We start from the raw sequence: 20,518 nt of genomic DNA, 5'->3' as shown, positions 1-20,518 counted from the left end.
TCCAAGTGAATTTCAAAGGCTTGTGGCTGAGTCAGTAGCAAAGACATTAGAGTAACTCTGACTGTAAGTCCGGGCTTTCTCCTCACTGACCTGGCATTGCTGTCTGATCGTAATGTTCCTGCTGAAGATAGGAGGGTAAAATTGGCAAGAATCTGCCCATATTGATTTAATAGTAGGGAGAAGACAGCGTACTATCCTTCTTCCAACATGTGAGGCAGAGCAGAACTTTTCAGAAGTATGTCTGGTGAACCACGGTGATCTCTACAGCTTTCTTGGGACTTGATGAACTGGGAGCATCTTGTCCAACCTGTGGATTGAAATCAAATATGAAAAATAAAGGACACAAATAGGTATTTCTTTATGGACCAACAAAGAGATGGCTTAGTACAGAACCCCATAAAATTCCAAGGACACATCATTTTGCCTCTTTGTTACCCATTAATCTTAGGAAAAGTTATTGTGCTTACACTGAGAAAGTATCACCAAGGTGCACTTATGTATGAGAAGCTAGTTTTTGGAATCTGTAACCTCCTAGCAAACAGCCCAGCCACCCTTTGCTTGACTTATTTGCCTTGAGTGGAAAGGGCCCTGGATGTGCAGCTATTTTGGATCCCAGATGCACCGGAATTCTTCTTCATTCCTGGAATCCAGCCCGAACAATCTCACTGTGTTTGAGAAGAGGCAGAGACCTGAGTCAACATGACTTAGTGACTAAACCACCACTACAGAGATCTGGGGCAATGTGGACCCAGATATTTATTTTTTTGTAATTAAAAATATTTATTTTTAATATAATATTTAATTTATTTTTGAATTTAGTTTTGGCTGCACTGGGTCTTCATTGCTGTGCACGGGCTCTTTCTAGCTGCAATGCACAGGCTTCTCTTGTTGCGGAAGAGAAGCGGCCCTAGAGCACAGCCTCAGTAGTTGTGCACAGGCTTAGTTGCCCCGTGGCGAGTGGAAACCTCCTGGACCAAGGATTGAACCTGTGCCCCCTGCATTGGCAGGTGGATTCTTTACCACTAGACCACCAGGGAAGCCCATGGACCAAATATTTTTTACTAATCCCATTACGCTCTTATTATACCTGATCCATTCCCCATCTGATTTTATATGTGTTTTCTAAATTCTTAACTGTTTAGAACATAGACTGTAAACCTCTTGAACAGAGGGAACTTGGCACATAGAAGCTTTTTAGTAAAATTTCTTTTAAAGTTATTTTATTATTCTTATTGTTATTTTATTTATTTTTTGGCTGTGCTGCGTGGCATTTTGGGTCTTAGTTCCTTGGCCAGGGATTGAACTCACGCCCCTCCCCAAATTGGAAGCTTGGAATCCCAACCACTGGACCACCAGGGAGGTCCCTGGATTATTGATATTTTCGGTTAACATGGAATTAAAAGAGTGGTAGCATGTGTCCCACCCTGGACTAGATAATCTTTGAGACTCATTTTCAGTGCTGTAATTCTACAAAAACAGCCACCCTCTTTAATGTAAAAAGTATTGGAGACCTCGTCTCTTTGCTTCATTATGTTTTTGTAGATGTAGAGAGGGCACCCATCAATTTCTTATATTCAGAAGCTGTATCCAGCCTTTGGAGACATAAATTGTGGGCTCTGTAGCTGTTAGCAATTTCAGGGATGATTTTTTTTAAATAAAAAGCACAACTATAAAAAGTACAAAATTGGATACAAGGCCTGTGTGCAGGTCCCATGGGTCCTGAATTTAAGCTTCATTAATTTCATAGTAAATCTACCTCTACTTTAAAAGTCTATCATAAGATTCCTGGTCCCACTCTAGCCATTCTGATTCATTATATCTGATCCCCAGAAGTAGGTATTTTCAGTAAGTACCCTATTGCATTATAGCAATATTGTACCTGCCCATTTCCTGACACATAAAAGAATTACCCACATTTGCTTCACAACTAAAGCAGCTCCCTGTCTCCCAGAATTTATACATGAACCCCATTTTCTCCAGGCAAATGGCAATAGCCATACAGAAAGCACTTTCCTTTTTGGGCTGAGAGTCAGGCTGGGATTCAGCTGTCCCAGGTTGCTGGTCTTCCTTCCTTGGCCTTCTCCACAACCGCTGGCACTGGCATAGCTTTCTGACTTGTTGACATTGACTCTGAAGGGGGAAGATGACTGGTATTAACTTCAGGTGGCCGGTATGCATCTGATTATCTTCCAAACCTCACATCAGACGATTTAAAGAAAATCATCTCTCTCTCTCTCTCTCTCTTTTTTTTTTTTTTTTGCCATGTCACACAGCTTTTGAAATCTTAGTTCCCTGACCAAGGATGGAATCCAGCCCCTGGCAGTGAAAGTGCAGAATCCTAACCATTAGACCACCAGAGAATTACCAAGAATCATCCCTTCTAAAGAAAAGCAAATATTCATTCCTATTGGCTGTATCCCCCCTAGAGAATGTCCAAGTACAACAGAGGAAAGGAACTTGCATTTAGTGAGCGCCTCCTGTATACCAGGGGGCTTTCCAGGTAGCTCAGGTAAAGAATCCACCTGCCAAGCAGGAGACTCAGGTTCAGTCCCTGGGTCGGGAAGATCCCCTGGAGGAGGGAATCGCTACCCACTCCAGTATCCTTGCCTGGAGAATTCCACGGACAGAGGAGCCTGGTGGGCTACAGTCCATAGGGTTGCAAAAGAGTCAGACACGACTTAGAGGCTAAACAGCAACCTATATGCCAAAAACCTTTCTCACAGAATCTCACTGAAACTTCTTAACCATCATAAGAGGCAAATATCATTAGTCCCATTTTAAAGATGAGGCAACTGAGGTTGGAGAAGGCAAACAACTTTCTCCAAGCCACTCAGCTAGTGAGTGTTGAGTGGCAGGTGTGTCCACACTCCGAAGTCTGTGCTTTTGTCATTATGCCCGCCTGCCTCCGGGACAGAGGGAGGTCCTTATAGATCAGGTCATCAGCAAACTTACAGGGCATGGGACCTCAAAAATGACGAACATGGTGATGGCGATTCCACTGACAAACAAGGTGACTGCAATCAGAACTTTGACCACGATGCTCCATTTCCTCCTCCTCTCTAGGTTCTCATCTGTGTCTAAAAGGGGAGAGCAGTGGGCAGGGAGAAGCGAGAACTGAAGAGAGGAAAGAGACTAACCCTTTGACTTGCAGGACTCCTGGTTCACAAGACCAAGAGGGGCCCAGCCTGCTTCAGAGGCAGAAACTGAATTTCCAGTCCAGACTCAGAGTCAGGAGTTGGGGGTAGGCAGCATGGCCTCTGCCCTCATCTCCTTTTCAGTCTCTTCCCAGAGTCGCCTTTACTAGAATTTGGAATTTTTCCATGATCAAGTAGGATTGATTCTTTTTTAAAATTTTCAATTGGAGGATAATTGCTTTACAAGTGGTGTGTTGGTTTCTGCTGTACAACATGAATAAGCTATACACACACACACACACACACCCCCACACTCTTCACCTCCCTCCCACTCCCCTCATCCCACCTCTCTAGTGTCATCACAGAGCACCAAGCTGAACTCCCTGTGTTATAAGCAACTTCCACTAGGTATCAATTTTATAATGGTAATGTATATATGTCAATGCTACTCCCCCAATTCATCCCCCCATCCTTCCTCTGCTGGGTCCAGAGGTCCATTCTCTGTGTCTCTATTCCTACTCTGCAAACAGGTTCATCAGTACCATTTTTCTAGATTCCATGATATTTGCATTAATACACGATATTTGTTTTTCTCTTTCTGACTTGCTTCACTCTGTGTAACAGGTCTAGGTTCATCCACCTCACTACGACTGACTCTTAATTCATTCCTTTTTATGGCTGAGTAACATCCCATTGTATATATGTACTACAGCTTCTTTATTTCCATTCATCCGTTGATGGACATCTAGGTTGCTTCCATGTCCTAGCTATTGTAAACAGTGCTGCTATGAACATTGAGGTCCCTGTGTCTTTTTGAATTACGGTTTATCACGGTGTGTGCCCAGGAGTGAGCTTGCTGGGAGGACTGATTCTTGCGCTGCTTTCATGGGAAGTAAAGCTACATGAGGGAGTCTGTCTCTAGCCACCCTCTCAGGACCTCTGCCCTTGTACCCCAGCACACATACCACGTGGGATTAGCAAATCAACTTTTCTGTGTTCTTTTCAATTTAGTGGCGCATAGTAGGATTAGGGGGCTTTCCTGATAGCTCAGTTGGTAAAGAGACCCAAGTTGCAATTCAGGAGATCCTGGTTGTATTCCTAGGTTGGGAAGATCCCCTGGAGAAGAGATAGGCTACCCACTCCAGTATTCTGGCCTAGAGAATTCCGTGGACTGTATAGTCCATGGGGGTCACAAAGATTTGGACACGACTGACTGACTTTCAGTGAACTGCCATCATTTTGGGGTCATAAGCCAAATTTGGGGACAAATGGCTCATAAGCATCTTTGTTATTATTAATCTCATATTTACATTTCTCCTGTTGGAACTGGGAAGTAACCCAACTGGAATCCTACAGAATTTGAGTCCTGGCCAATTTAGGGAGGGCTATTCGTTAAAACAACGCAGATAAAAACATGCTTCTTAGTTGTTGTCATCACTGTAATGATTGATTAGAGTTTAAACATTGTCTCTCTGTTCACACATTGGATCTTACCCACCACACCAGAACCCTGTATGTTGTCCCCAAATCTGGCAACAAGGTGAACTCACTTGTGTGGAGGTGAAGGATTATTAAAAGTATCAAACTACAGACATTTCTGGGACCTTCTTAACAGAGAAGCTGATTTTTTTCCCATGAGAAATGAAGTGATATTCTCATGCAAACTGTATGTAGCTTTTCTACTTCCAGGAAAATTCTAGGAGACCCAGGCTAGTGCTGGGGCTGAGAAATTTTCTGTCTCTTCTTGTCTCACCTCTACACATTCTGTACCTTGATTCAGAGGACTGGAAAAACCATCAATCTTTGTAGTTTTCTCTCCTTTTTTTCCAGGAGTTATGGAGGTAGTAGTGGAGGGATAAGTTTCTGATGAAGCCCCCATCACTGGATAGACCTTACACTGAGAGACCCCTGGTAAAAAAGCTGTAAAACAAGAAAGAAACAATGAAGGGACACCTGAGAAAACTTTATCCTGCCTTTGATTTCACCTGACAAAACCCTGAGTTTACCCAGCTGATATAAAACTTCCAACTGTGGCTCTGTTGATCTGTACATAGGTTCAAGGCGTGGGCCTTGCTAACACGAAAGAATGAGTGAGGATATAGTAATAAGAGATATGGATTAAATCCCCTGATGCTTTTAACTAATCAGAATGAAGGAGTGGACCATGTTTTCTTGGCTTATCACTCATACAGCCATAATAATAATAAGGATGGGAAGATATGGCAGTGTTGAAAGTCCCTTCTTTAAAAAAGATCACTTCAAAGTCCAAGGAAGGACTGAAGTAGTATCGTTCGCCTTAATGACTATGGCAGGTCTGTCTAGTGAGTGAAGTCTAAGTCAATGACTTTGAGAGAGAATTGGAGAAAGAGGAGGAACTGAAAGAAGGGGAGACCACTCAGCCTCACGCACCCCTCAATTTCATTCTTTCAGCATATATTTAAAAATGATGATCTAGGGACTTCCCTGGTGGTCCAGTGGTTCAGAATCCATCTTGCAATACAGGGGGATGTGGGTTTGATCCCTGGATGGGAAACTAAGATCCCGCATGCTGCACAGCTACTAAGCCCATTCGGGTGTGATGAGAGTCCGTGTGCGTGATGCAATGGAGATCCTGAGTGCCGCAACTAAGACCCGGTGCAGCCACATCAATAACCATTAAAGAAATGAATATCTCGTTGTGCCAGGGTCTGCTTCCAGACTGTGGACATAGCAGCTGAAGACACTCTAGCCTGGGAACTAGCAAAGGGGAAGGAGGGCTGAGGGAGGACATGGAGAAGCAGACAGTAAGTACAGTGAGTCCTGTGTCGTTGGTTAGAAGGGGATGAGTGCTATGGAAAGAAAAAGTAGAGCGCCACGTGGGGGGGTGCAGGTGGGCAGTGGTTGGGCAACCTGCCGGAGTTTCATTGAGAAGATGAGGACTGAACAAAGATGTGAAGGAGGTGAGGGGAGTAGCGAAACAGATGCTGGGGAACTTAGGCAGAGGAAACAGTCACAGGCCCAGGCCAGAGTGTGTCCCGCCTGTTACAGTTTTAGAGGAAAAGCACATAAGCCAGTGAGACTGGAGTGAGTGACAGTTTGTAGGGGATGAAGGAGTTTCTGAAGCAAACAGATCCACATCACTGGGCCTTGCAGGCCAGTTTGAGGACTTCAGTTTTCATTCTGCTTGGAATGGTGATCCATTGCAAGTCTTTTTGCAGAGAAGTGACCGGATGGATGGCTTTGTTTTTAAAGAATCAGTGGGCTGCTGAGTTGGAAATGGACAGTAGAGGAGCGCCTGATAGAAGCAGAGCAACCTGCTAAGAGACTCTTGCAGAATCCAAGTGAGAGATGACAGGGACTCAGACAGCCGTGGAAAAGATGGAATGCGGATGGATGCTGGCTGTGGTCTGCAGCCACCTTCACATGCCTCCAGAATTGATCTAACCCAATTCAGATAGTGGTTCCTATTCTATTTTTAATGGTCTCCTGTCATTGCCTATTACGTTAAGGTCTGTATATCCTACTTGACTTTTCTGAACTGCTCTCCCAGGTCTTTAGTCTATGTGAAAATGACAGTTCTTTACTTCAGAGACCAGTGGGCACAGTACCAGGTACTGTACACGAATTGCAGGGGAATTAGTCCTATTATTATTTAATCAGGAAGACTGTTGGCAAAGATAACCAGAAACAAAGAGTCAACAGGCTCAAAAGGGAAAACGAGAGAATTATGTAGAATTTTTTTTCCATCATAGCGCCAGTCAGTTCTGTGGAGTGATAACTGATGTGTTTCCGGGTCGGATGAGATGAAGGTAAATAAGTCTCACTTTGGACAAGTAACAGAAGTTCTCTCTGAGTTTTCGTTTCCTTCTCTGCAGGATGGTTATAGCAAAATAATTCTTGGTCTGTTTCACAGGAGTGCTGTGAAGATAGGTAACAAAAACGAGGAAGCAGGTGTGAAAAACACCTGGCAAACTGAGTGATGTTATGATTGAAAGGGGAGGAAAGGGGAATCCCTGGCTGTCCAGTGATTAGGGTTGTGCACTTTTATTGCTGAGGGCTGGGGGTTCGATCCCAGGTCAGGGAACAGCAATCCCACAAGCAGTGTAGTGTGGCCAGAAGATAAACAAACAGACAACCAACATTTAAAAAAAGAAAGAGGAGGCAAAACCTAGAGATCTTCCCTGAATAGAAGAACTGTGCCCACTAGCCACAGGGATCATGGTACTTCAGTGTGGCTTTTCTTCTACCTCCTGGGAGGCACTGTTTCAAAACCTACTTAATAGGCTTCATCGATCAGTGTATTTCCAGTTCTTCCCAGCTTGTCAATTAATGTCCAGGGCTTCCCTATCCCTAGCGGCCCGGTGGTTAAGAATCCACCTTCCAACGAAGGGGACAAGGATTCAATCCTTGGTCCGGGAAGATTCCACAGGCCGAGGGGCGTAACTGACCCCGTGCACCGAAACTATTGAGCCTCCACTCTAGAGCCTGTGCTCCGCAACAGAAGGTGCTGTAAGGAGAAGCCCGCACACAGCCCCTGGAGAGCAGCCCCCCGCGCACTGCGGCGAGGGGAAGACGGCAAGCGGCAACAAAAACCCAGCGCGGCCAAAAACAAAGAGTTCTAAGTTAATGTCTAAATTAATGTTCATCCCAGTTGGCATCTCCTCTCTTTTAGGCCTCCTTCTGCTAGGCATTTGTAAACACAAACACTCCATTCCCAGTGCTGATGCAATTGCAACATTAGCTTTTCTTTGGTTAAGGATATTTGAGCAAGAATTCCCTCACTTTTAGAAGCTCTACAAAAATCCAGATTGATGAAATGGATAACTTAGGAGATGATGCTTTCCTTTATTACAAAATAATTTGTTTTAAATAGGAAGCATTAGGTACTTTATATTTAAATGGAAATCTTAGAGATTATTCTGCAATAATACTAACAGCTTGAAAAGGCTATTTAAGAGGCCTTACATATTGCTGGGGGCTTACATACCTAGAAATTAGACCATCTAGTCAAATCTCTCATTTGTAGCTATGGAAACTGAGCATTGGAGAAATTAAGTAACTTGTCAAAGGTGATAATATCAGAATAAACACTTGTTTGATGTCACTTCTCTTGTATCTCACAGTGTTACATGGGGTGGACAGACGGCAGGAATCAGTTAATACTAATCAAATGCCAAAGAGCTTAATCCATGCCCCAAAATTACATTTAAAAGATTTACATAGACTTGCCTAAAGAAGAGGCTAATCCATGTCCTTGAGGCTTTAGCTCCACTTAGGGGGCTTCCCTGGTGGCTCAGATGGTAAAGAATCCTCAATGAAGGAGACCCGGGTTCAATCCCTGCATGGGGAAGGTCCCTTGGAGAAGAAAATGGCAACCCAGTCCAGTGTTCTTGCCTGGAGAATTCCATGGACAGAGGAACCTGGCGGCTACAGCCCATGGGTCACAAAGAGTCGGACACAACTGAGTAACACTTCCACTTTCAAGCTCCACCTGCCTCCAAGGATGTCAATTCAAAGTGGGTGCCTACCTCCATCCCAGCTTCTAACCTCACCTTTGCCCGTCACAAGGAATCCAGCCTGAACCTTGGCTGCGGGGGTTAGGTGACAGCTTGCGGGGGCCGTGGTGTTTCTGCAGGGAACAGTCATGACTCTCAGGTTCTTCAGAATGTGCTTGACCTTTTGCCTTTTTCCTGAATGTACAAGGTTAACTTTCACTTTGCTCCCAGAACCAAGACACTGCAAGGTAGCCACAGTCTGGTTTTGGACGAATGTGGGCCTTTTGGCTTCTGCCTGAGCTTCTGAAAAGGGAAAAACAAGAAAGGAAAATGAAGCCAGTTCTTAATCTGAATGGTGCCCCTCCAACCTACTTCCATTCACGACCCACTACTGTACTTTCTTCTCTTTTTTCATCAGATCTTCCTCAGCATGTGTCTGTGGTACTAAATATATAAGCGCTGCCTTTCCCCCTTCCCGCCATGGGTCCCATGAAGACAAGTAAGTGCAGAGAGATGCTCCTAAGTTGTTTTCTCTAACACAGGGGGCCTGAGATCTGCTTCCTCTTTCTTCACCCCATCTCTTTGATTTATGTTGCTATGTCTTAGTTTGTAAGAGTTTATCTTTTTTAACAGAAGCTGATTATTTATTTATGTGGCGAAGCACATGTGATCTTAGTTCCCCAACCAGAGATTGAACCCGCGCCCCCTGCCTTGGAAACACAGAGTCTTAACCACTGGACCACCGGGGAAGTCTCCATAACAGTTAATTTAAAAACGGGTTTTCAGGGACCTCCCCGATGATCCAGTGATCAGGACTCCACACTTCCACTTCAGGGGCACAGTTTCCATCCCTGGTCTGACATCCCTGCATGCAGCATAGCCAGAAAAGAAAAAAACAAAGGTTTCCAGAAAGCCTCTCGGGATCGATAGCTTTAGAATAGAGTGTTTGAGAGCTGGGCTCAGAATGGAGGAGACAAGCATCTTTTGAAGGTCAAAAAGTTCCTGGGGTGGCAAAGTGATTCTTCGGGAAGGGCCCATTGCCTACCTCGAATTAGCTCAGCTCTGATGCTTCTCACATCCTTTGGGAAGAGATTGGGCAGTGATCCCACTTGGCAGCTGCTATCCCTGAGTTCTGGGGGAGGGGGAAAAAAGATAAGGATTGACTGGGTCCTTTCTCTTTGGAATTCTGGGCACTGGAGAGGGAGATAAAAAGAGAATGTGGTTTCTTCTCATAAAACTTGAAGTTGGGGAGATCAGACATTTCCCCAAAAGAACTTTGCTGCACCTTGCAGCATGCAGGTTTCCCAACCTAACTGTGTCCCCCTGCATTGGAAGTTCAGAGTCTTAACCTCTGGACTGCCAGGGAATTCCCAGAACTTTAAGATTTATGCAAGTGGGAGGTAGCGAAGTATAAATAAAACTAAATACCAGTTTATTATCCTTAGGGGGGAAAAAAGATAAAGAGTTAACTAAGTTAATGAAAGATGAACCAACCCATTCCTTCAAACCCTGCTTATTATCACTTCCCCTTCCTGTCCCATCTACCTTTTTGTATTAAAACTGTTGAAAGTTTATTTATTAAGTGTAACATTGGACAATGTATTTCTCTAGCTTCACATAGAACCATAGGTCACAGTTATGCTTTTTGGCACATAAATCACAGGGATCTTCATTTGTTAAATTTGTTGCTGCCGCACCTCATGCTGTTTGGCCTTAGCTCTGATGAGCTAATTTTAGAGAGGAACCATTTATGACACTTTGAAAAATCATGTTTTAAATAAACAGTTATCAAAGAGCAGTTGCTGCTGCTGCTGTTTAGTCGCTTCAGCCGTGTCTGGGTCTTTGCAACCCCATGAACTGTAGCCCACCAGGCTTCTCTGTCCATGGGATTTCCCAGGCAAGAATACAGGAGTGGGTTGGCATTTCCCTCTCCAGGGGATCTTCCTGACCCAGGGATGGAACCCGAGTCTTCTGCATTGGCAGGCAGATTATTAATAATCTGAGCCACCAGGGAAGCCCATCAAAGAGCGGTGAGTGGTACCCTCACGTTACCTTTACTTTCAGCTTTTCCCACCCAAGATCATCCCCATCTATTAGGACATAATGCTTTAGAAAAGGAAGACATCTGGACATCCCTGGTGGTCCAGTGGATGAGAATCCACTTGCCAAAGCAGGGGACACAGGGTTGATCCCTGATCCAGGAAGATTCCACACACCGAGGGGCAACTAAGCCCCACATCTCCTGAGCCCACACTCTTGAGCCCGTGAGCCACAACTCCTGACTCATGTGCTACAACTACTGAAGTCCGCATGCTCTAGAGCCCGTGCTCTGCAACAAGAGAAGTCACTGCGATGAGAAGCCTGTGTCACCACAACTAGAGAAAACCCACACACAGCAGTGAAGACCCAGTGCAGCCAATAAATAAATAAATAATTTTTAAAAGGAAGACATTTTATGAGGGGTTATGAATTTGGGAGTCTTAGTGAAGCTGTGACAACACCTTCCAGCAAAGAAAGCTCTCTAACAGTGAAAGGAATTTTAATGTTAGTTACATGAACAAAATAAAAAATCATCACATTCTCTGAAGACTTCCTCCCATGAAACAGACAGCTGTCTTTCTGACTTTAATATGTTCTATTTAGAGGCTATCTGGGGTGACTGGAAAGCCTCACGTTCTGAGTTTTGCCTGTATCTTTATCTGACAGAATAGACCCCCAAATACTCTCTAGGCCCCTCTCAGGATTTCTCAGGACAGTCGGCCAGAAGAGTACTTACCTTTCTTGGTAGCATCATAGGATGTAATGATCAGGCTGAAAACCAAGATGGTGTCCATGTTAGCTTGAGCACATTCTCCCTGTAGAGATTGTATGTGGCTGGTCTGACACCACCACTCACAGCCTTGTCTCTAAATGTTTTCACTGCCCTAGAAATAAGTTTGACCCTGGGCGAGTCTGGTTCCACCCTAATTGATCTGCCACATTTTCTCAGGACCCAGGAATAGAGTTTATTGGAGAGACAACCAAGTTTGCTTGTTAATGATTGATTCAGAATATCTTCACCTGACTTCACTGCTGGTGGGGACATAAGGAACTATAATTAACTAGAGGTTTCCCCTGGAGAAAGGGCATAAACGGAGGTGATATGCTTGACACGATATGCTTTACAAATACTCGCAGGGAGACACGTAGACATTCGCATGCATGCTCACTGACACGGGCACATAGATTTGCACACCAACATAGAGAGGTGCTGAGATTTCTATTAAGGAAAATGATTTCTAGAGTAGCGCAGACAGCTAGGACTGATTCAGTGAGTTACACTGGAGAGGGTGCAGGACTGGGAATCAACAGAAGTGGGTTCCAGGTGTGCTCCTGTAGTTAAATGTATCAATGTGAGAAAGTTGCTTGACTTCTCTGAATTACAGTTTTCTCCTCTGTAAACGGAGCGTTCCAACCCAGTCATCTCTAGAATTCATTCACTATTATACACATAAACTGACCTGAGCACAGATGTACCTGTCTAGTTGTGCACATTTTCACACTTCTGAAAAGTGAAGTGAGGGAATTCCCTGGTGGTCCAGTGGTTAAGAATCTGCCTTGCAATGCAGGGGACATGGGTTCGCTCCCTGGTGGGGGAACTCAGATCCCACATGCGATGGGGCAGCTAAGTCTGTACACCTCAATCAGAGAGAAGCCTGCACACCTCAAGGCAGAACCCATGTGCCACAGCGAAAAGATCTCATGTGGCGCAACCAAGACCCAATGCAGCCAAAAAGAAACAAACAAACATTTACCAGATAAAAAAGTGACGTGACTGTAGGTGGACCTCATTCATATGACTCTTGGGATGAGAAGGGAGAAGAGCTAAACTGCACTAGAAGAGTGATACTGTGTGCAGTTTGGGAAGGCTTTCCTAAACATAACTGTTGTAGATTTTTTGAAAATTGTATTTTTTGATAAAGAGTATATATCTAGCGTAGGGAGCTTCCCTGGTGGCTCAGATGGTAAAGAATCTGCCTACAATGCAAGAGGCCCAGGTTCAATCCCTCGGTTGGGAAGATCCCCCGGAAAAGGGAATGACAACCCACTCCATTATTCTTGCCCAGAGAAGGTGGACAGAGGAGCCTGGCGGGCTACAGTCCATGGTGTTACCAAGAGTCAGACATGGCAGCTACCATCACTGTCAACAGCATAACAGTTCATCTCGTGTAATACTTTGTAGACCTTGTGGCAACACAGCTAGGGGGATGATAAAGCAGAAATGAAGATCTCCTCAGACCCTCTGCCTGAGTCCAGAGGCTTGCAGTTGCTCTACCCACTGGGAGTGCACTTACTCAAGTGACTATGCATAAGTTGGTTCTAGAGGGTGATGCTCTGATGATATAAAGGGAGCTTGATTCAAGGGATTTTCCATAAGGGAGTTCATAAGGTCTAAGTCAAATCATAATTTAAGTACTATTCTGTTTCCTGACATTTTAATTCAGGTTGAAATCTGGCTAAGTGGAGCATGAAGGAAAATCTTGGTGGGAAAACAGAAAGGACAGAGGTGTCCCTGAAAGACGTGTTTCCTGAAACGTGGAAGGAGGGGAAGAAGTGCTGAGCATGCAGCCACAGTGCCTTTCTTTTCATTCCTTCATGCCACACATCTTTATTATGTGCCTACTATGTGCCAGACACCTTTCTCGCAGTGAGCCAGCCAAATCTGCGTACATGTGAAATGCTGCTGCTGCTAAGTCGCTTCAGTCGTGTCTGACTCTATGCGACTCCATAGATGGCAGCCCACCAGGCTCCCCCGTCCCTGGGATTCTCCAGGCAAGAACACTGGAGTGGGTTGCCATTTCCTTCTCCAATGCATGAAAGTGAAAAGTGAAAGTGAAGCTGCTCAGTCGTGTCCGACTAGCAGCGACCCCAGGGACTACAGCCTACCAGGCTCCTCTGTCCGTGGGATTTTCCAGGCAAGAGTACTGGAGTGGGGTGCCATTGCGTTCTGCATGTGAAATGATGAGAAGCAGACAATAAACAGTTGAAAATAAAATAGCGCGTGCATGTTTGCATGCTCATTCCTGTCCAACTGTTTTGTGACCCCATGGGTTCTCTGTTCAAGGGGGACTCTGCATCCCCATGCCAGGCTCCTCCGCCCATGGGTTTATCCAGGCAAGAATACTGGAGTGGGTTGCCGTTTCCTACTCCAGGGGATCTTCCCGACTCAGAGATCGAACCCATGTCTCCTGCGCCTCCTGCATTGGTGGTGGATTCTTTACCACTGAGCCCTCTGGGAAGCCCCAAATAGGGTAGGGGGCTAATAATAAGCAATACACAAATACGTATACAAGATAATTAAAGATTGTGATAATCATCATGAAGCAACAGGGTGGTGAGGTGGGGAACTGACAGAGGCCACTTTATTATTAAGCTACTTTTAAAAAAGTAAGTTAATTTTATTTATTTATTTTTGGCTGCGCTGGATCTCCGTTGCCATGCTTTCTCTAGCTGTGGTGAGTCGGGGGCAGCTTTTGGTTGCGGTGCACGAGCCTCTCATTGCAGTGGCTTCTCTTGTTTCGGAGCACGGACTCTGGAGCGTGTGGGCTCAGTAGTTGTGGCACTTGGGCTTAGTTGCTCCATGACTGGTGTAATCTTCCCGGACCAGGAATCACACCTGTGTCCCCTTCATTGGCAAGCAGATTCTCTACCCCTGGACCACCAGGGAAGTCATTATTATTATATTATTAGGCTGTGCTGCATGACTTGCAGGATCTTAGTTCCCCAACCAGGGATTGAACCTGGTCCCTCAGTAGTAAAAGTTCAGCCTGGACCCTGGACCACCAGGGAATTCCTAGAAGCCACTTAAAGTAGGGGAGTCAAAGAAGACTTCTCTGAGGAGGTGGCATCTGAGCTAAGGAAACCAGGAGAGTGGATGTCCTAGAAGGCAAGAAAGGAGGGTATTTCAAGGAAGGAATTGTGAATTGGTCAAATGCTGAGCAGAGTGTATAAGGAGGATAGAATGTTCACTGGGTTTAACAATTTTGTTAACAGCGGTTCTAGCGGAGTTGGTGGACGTAGGCGGGGGTTAAGAGTGAATTGGAGGTGAAGAAGCGTAGGTCATCTTTGAAAGACATCTGCCTATGGAAGGGCACGAAGTGAAGCAAGCCAAGTGGAGAGAACCTCAGCGCCTCAGATCATCTTCAGTGGTCCAGAGCAGCACCGTCTCCGTTGCCAGATTCTCCTGGCAGGGCAGGTGGGTAGAGAGTTACAAAGGGGTTCCGTTGCTTTTCCTCAGTTTCATGGTTTTTGCTCACTAGTTCATTAACGCGATTGCATGGTTCTCTGCTCCCTTCTGGTAGCAGACAATTTTCCCTGCTGTCTGTCGCTCTGTCTGAAATTTTCTGTCCATTAGCATCTGGGTAGCCTGTTTCAGTCCTGCTACCTTGAAGCAGGTGTAGGAAAGGCTGTGAGGGCTATTCTCATTCTCTGTCACTAGGTGGCAGAAGAGCTCACTCTTTGCAAAAACAAAGCTTGTGCTAGGAGATCACCAACGCAATGGACATGAATTTGAGCAAACTCCAGGAGGTTGTGGAGGACAGAGGAGCCTGGCATGCCGCAGTCCACGAGGTCTCAAAGAGTTGGACATGACTTATGGACTGAACAACAACAAGCCAGGACAAAGAGAAGAAGAGTTTTCTTTTCTTTTCTTTTTTTGGCCATGCTGCGAAGCACGTGGGATCTTGGTTCCCCAACCAGGCACTGCACCCGTGCCCCCTACAGTGGAGGCAAAGAGACAGGGAACTTCCCCTACAGTGGAGGTGAGGAGCCCTAAATACCGGACCAGGGAACTCCCCGGTAGAGTTTTGTTTTATTGACTCTCAGACCCTTCCCAGAAGTCAGCCAGCAGGTTGGAGCCGAGTTATTGTGGGGTACAGAGAAGCCGGAGAGCTTCATTAATGAGTCAGAATATCCAGTAGTGGAGAAATAGACCCAGAACTGTTTCTATACGGCTAGATTTCCCCCCCCCCTTCTACTCAACATTTTGAATGGTTTTCTAAATGTTTGCAGTATCTATAGAGGGGGCAATCTCCTTCCTGATCTCATTTTCCCCACCACAAAACTTCCAAGTTTAGGAGGAAAACAAGTTGTAAGATAGTGAGGTTCATGGAGTGTGAAGATGAGAGATGCGACTCTGAAGACAGCAGGAAACTAGAGTTGATGGGGTGAGTCTGGATGGGCATCTGGAGCACTTGATCAGAAGACAGGAGGCTCACCTAGGTTCCGGATTAGGCTTTGTAATCGACTGAGTCACTTTGAGTAAGACACTCACCTTTTCTGACTTCTGTTTCAGTTTCTTGAATGAGATAGATGGTTGGACAAGATGTTTTCAAAGGGCTCTTCCAGCTTGAAAATGATCTCAGTGCCACATTCTGCTACTCTATCTTTTAAGGGTGTGTATTTTTTATTTGTTTGGGTTTATGTTTAATTCGTTTATTGTGGAATATAGCATGCCTATAGAGGAGTATATAGAACATAAGCATATTTTAAAAAATTATTTATTATTTATTTAAATAATATGTCTTATTTGTAGTTCTTGGGGTCTTCAGTTGTGGAATGTGGGATCTAGTTCCCTGACCAGGGATTGAACCCAGGACCCCTGCGTTGAGCATGCAGAGTCTTAGCCACTGGACTATCAGAGAAATCCCAACACAAGTGTATTTTTAGTAATAATAATATGAACGTATGTAACCATCACCCAGAGTAAGAAATTGAACATGGCCTATAGCTTCCCTGGTAGCTCAGACAGTAAAGAATCTGCCTGCAATGCAGGAGACCCGGTTCATTCCCTGGGTCAGGAAGATCCCCTGGAGAAGAGAATGGCAACCCACTCCAATTTCTTGTCTGGAGAATTCTGTGGACAGAGGGGCCTGGCAGGTTACAGTCCACGGGGTTGCAAAAGAGTCGGACCTGACTGAGTGACTATCACTTTCACTTTCACAGTAGCTGAGAAGCTCTTGATTTGTCTATCCCTCTGGTCACACTCCTTTCCCTTCTCCCAATCATCAGTTTCCCAGACTTTTTAAAAAATAGTAAACTATCTATAACTAATATTTACTAATTTTAATAACTAAAAAATTACTTTTTAATGCTCTTGTACTTTTTACCTGCTCTTGTACTTACATACTTTTTAACTGCTGTTGTACTTACGTAAATGGATAGATCACACCCTATGTAATTTAAAGTAAACTTTTTATTACATATAACACAAAGTGGATCCGCTTCTCTTTGTGTTGTCTCCCAGTCACCACCCATCATCAGGAGTAACCGTGATTCAGATTTTTACCACCACAAGTGAATTTTGCCTATTTTTGAAGAAACACACTCTTTTGTGTCTGGCTTTTTTTTGCTCAACATTATGGGTGTGAAATTCTTCCATATTGTTTCTTGCAGCAGTAGTTTGTTCATTCTCATTGCTTTATAATATTTTACTGTATGAAGGTATCATAATTTATTTTTTAAATTTTTATTGGAGTATATAGTTGCTTTGCAATGTTGTATCAGTTTCTGCTGTATAGCAAAGTGAATCAGCCACATGTATAGACATATCCCCTCCTCTTTGGATTGCACCATAGCTTATTTATCCATTCTACTGCTGAGAGATGTTGGGTTGTTTCCAGTTTGGGACCAGAAGAGAAAATGTTCCTGGGACATATTTGAAAGTTTCTCCAGAGTATAAATCCATAACTGGAAGCTGGGTATGGTCAGCTTCACTAATTAATGGCAAACTGTTTTCTAAGAGGTTGTCCCCATTTACACTCCCACTGACGGTATATGAAAGTTCCTTTTGTCCTACAGGGGCCAAATTGCCTTTTTAGTGTGGTACAACCACAGGACTTTGCAGGGCCTGGCGAACGCTCACATTGCCAGCCTTTCAGTTCGTTCTCAGACACTCAGGCCAGAGACACTTCTCCTACTTACTTGCTCCCTCCAAGTATGGGTAAAAGGTTCTGATCACATGCTCTGTTCCTCTGGGAATATTGGCCCTGGGCTGGGGTTGGGTAGTGAACTTAATACCGTAATCATTCCTGAATCCATTGAGCATCCATAGGATATTCTGTTCTTGTACTGAACGTTAGTGGGACATGGAGAGGGGAACGGAGAGAAAGGGGGAAGTAATAGTTTTAGCCTGCCTCCAAGTTTTGTGTTAGAAACTTTACATTTTGGCTATAACATTTAATCCAAAACACAACCTTACAGGGTAGGTGTTCTATCTCAGTTATATAGACAAGGAAACTGAGGCCCAGAAAGGGGGTCATTTGCTCTAGGTTATGGAGCTAATTAAGTGATGGAGTCAGGATGTAAAACCTGGTTTACCTGATTAAAGAGCTCAGCTCTTTACAGTGCAGAACACAGGGAAGGCAGCCTCCCTGCTTTGCTGTTGGCTAAGATTGCCAATACCAAGAACCAGTATTTCTCAGGACTGCTTGTCTGTATTCACCCCCAGAACTATACTAGCCAATCAATATGGCCATCTCATTCATTGATTTAAATTACATTTTATTTTCACTCATTTTTGGTTTCCACTTCTTTCTTTTCATTTCCATTAAGAAATTTGGGCATATCAGTGAAGCAGGTCCACTGATAAACCTGCTGGTCTAGTATGTTAACTAGAGGTGAGATTTAAAAAGGCAGGGATACTGAAATCTTCTATTCCAAGTTATAAGAGAGGGAAACTTTAAAGACTGAAGGGATGGGACTTCCCTGGTGGCTCAGTGGTAAAGAATCCACCTTCTAGTGCAGTAGACATGGGTTCAATCCCTGGTCTGGGAGGATCCCACATGTGGCAGAAAACTGAGCCCATGTCCCACAACTATTGAAGCCTGAACCCCCTAGAGCCCATGGGCCTCAACAAGAGAAGCCATCACAATAAGATCTCACGCCACAGCTAGAGAAAAGCAAGAAAGACCCAGCACATCCAAAAATAAATAAAAATTTAAAAATTATTTTAAAGAAGACTGAAGGGATGAAAAGGATGAAAGGAAGTTGAGTGATGGTTCAGTTTTCCTTGAAAGTAAAGGCTCTTCAAAAATTATTAGCGTTGTGTATTATTTATCATGTTTCATACATAATAGTAGGTGCTTCCCAGGTGGTGCTAGCAGTTAAGAACCCGCACACCAGTGCAGGAGACCTAAGAGACACAGGTTCAATCCCTGGGTTGGGAAGATCCCTTGGAGGAGAGCATGGCAATCCTCTCCAGTATTCTTGCCTGGAGAATCCCATGGACAGAGGAGCCTAGCAGGTTACAGTCCATGGGGTCACACAGAATTGGACATGACTGAGGCGACTTAGTATGCACGCACATATAATAGTAGTGGTGGGGAGTGAGGGTATTTATTTGGGATAGACAGGTGAGGTCTAAACATGTAGCAGGAGAAAGCTAAGTCAGACTCAGGAGAGACAGAGATGCTGGAGAAACTGAAGAGTCAGTAAGGCAGGACCAGGAGGAAGCTCTCCGGGAGCACTCTCATGGGCTTGCAGTAGAGTGAGGTCGGAGATGAGAAGGTCTAAAGCTGATTACTGTGAAATGTCAGAATCCCAAGAAAAGGCAAGATGTAAACAGGTTAGCTTCCCTGCCTTCAGATAAAGGTCCACTTTAAGATTTCTCTAGGTATTTAATAATGAAGTACATAGGACTTAGAAAGGGCTTTAAAAAAAAAAATGATACTGGGGACTTCCCTGATGGTCCACTGGTTCAGAATCTGTCTTCCAATGCAGGGGACACATGTTTGAATGATTCCTGGTCAGGGAACTAGGATTCCACATGCTCCGGGTCTACTAAGCCCTTGTGCCACAACTAGAGAAAGCCCACGCACTGCAAAGAAGACCCAGCAGAGCCCAAAGAAAAGATACTGGAGGTGTCACGCAAGAGGCAGTCAAGTTTTGGTGACTGCCAATTATAGATAGGACAGCTAGCCCTTGAAAGTGTCTGCGATTGGATAATAAGAAGGGAGGAGAAGCTGAAATGCCTTGTGAAAACCCAAGCGTCTATGTGAAAACATCGTGCGGAGCCTCTGTGGCGAACGCTGTCTTTCTCGTTGTGTAATCTTGCCTTTCATCATCAGGACCAGACTTATAAAGCGGCCTTCCCTGCGGACGGTTTCTGACCTTTTGGTGTGAAGTTCCCTCAGGCTCTTAACCCTGGACAAACCTGCACGGCTGACCAGAGTCGAAGAACACAGTGTTCTGATCAGGCCTTCTTGTCTTCTTTTTTCTCTTATCTTACGACTAGAGCCTCAGTTCTGGTCAAGGCACTGACTCTCTTGAAGTCTGTCCATCTGTGAAGTATCCTTCTGGAGGTTTTTGCCTCCCAGACGTGACCTGAAGACGGACAAGCAGACGTTGGAAGCCGAGAGGTCGCTGAGGTACAGAGCCAGTCTTTGTTTTCAGTCAGTGAGGTATGAATAGCCCTACCTAGCTATTGAGGGCAATACCAAAGTGTAAGAAATGCTCTCTGCTTTTAAGATGATTAAAATTCAGCTGGAGAGCTGAAACCAGCATACCCACAAAGAATTTTTAGCCCAGTAAATGCTGAACCATGTGGTGGTGACCAGATTGCTAGTAGAATTCAAAGGAAGGATCATCAGTAGGAGCTGAAGAAATAAAAGAGATCTTCTTTGAGAAAATGGGACTCCCACAGACTATAGAAAAATTCAGAAAATTAGGAAAGAGGCAGGACAAGCTTGCCAGCATAAGCAAAAGTAAAGATAAGAAAGGCAAGAGCTGGAAGCCAGATTAGTGTAAGTGTTCTGTATTGGGGGCCAGTGGGAAATAACATCGTATTATATCCCCTATGTTGTGCTGTTGTTTAGTTGCTGAGTCGTGTCCGATTCCTATGTGACGCCATGGACTGCAGCCTGCCAGGCTCCT

The 20,518-nt window shown here is 44.6% G+C and overlaps 2 protein-coding genes across 3 annotated transcripts in view; one reads left to right on the top strand and one right to left on the bottom strand.

Moving 5' to 3' along the window:
• The window catches only part of ACACA (acetyl-CoA carboxylase alpha), a 276,125-nt gene that overhangs the window by 20,562 nt on the left and 235,045 nt on the right, over positions 1–20,518 (top strand). The window contains exon 1 of one of the 2 annotated variants that reach the window (XM_043902907.1): positions 19,749–20,013. The exons of the other annotated variant lie outside the window; for it this stretch is intronic. The gene's annotated coding sequence lies outside the window, so the exon portion shown is untranslated. Of the gene's footprint in view, positions 1–19,748; positions 20,014–20,518 lie in introns of those variants that run through there. 2 annotated transcript variants of the gene reach the window in all.
• C5H17orf78 (chromosome 5 C17orf78 homolog) lies at positions 2,042–11,442 on the bottom strand. The gene is made up of 4 exons (XM_043902950.1): positions 11,385–11,442; positions 9,654–9,740; positions 8,666–8,911; positions 2,042–2,130 (listed from the first exon to the last, which is right to left on the bottom strand). Exons 1-4 carry the CDS (start codon positions 11,440–11,442, stop codon positions 2,042–2,044), a joined length of 480 nt encoding a protein of 159 aa, XP_043758885.1.

Source organism: Cervus elaphus, chromosome 5 (genome assembly GCF_910594005.1).
Source record: "Cervus elaphus chromosome 5, mCerEla1.1, whole genome shotgun sequence".
Taxonomy (NCBI): domain Eukaryota; kingdom Metazoa; phylum Chordata; class Mammalia; order Artiodactyla; family Cervidae; genus Cervus; species Cervus elaphus.
The sequence above is the reverse complement of the archived record's forward strand: the minus strand, read 5'-3'. Positions and strand labels throughout refer to the sequence as shown.

Excerpts from the sequence above, each read along its gene's own strand:
- C5H17orf78 (XM_043902950.1), bottom strand. The coding sequence starts at position 11,442 with ATGGACACCATCTTGGTTTTCAGCCTGATCATTACATCCTATGATGCT. Across the intron at positions 9,741-11,384 it reads CTATGATGCTACCAAGAAAG|AACTCAGGGATAGCAGCTGC; the intron begins GTAAGTACTCTT and ends CCCCTCCCCCAG. Across the intron at positions 2,131-8,665 it reads ATTCCTTGTGACGGGCAAAG|AGTCAATGTCAACAAGTCAG; the intron begins GTGAGGTTAGAA and ends TTCCCCCTTCAG.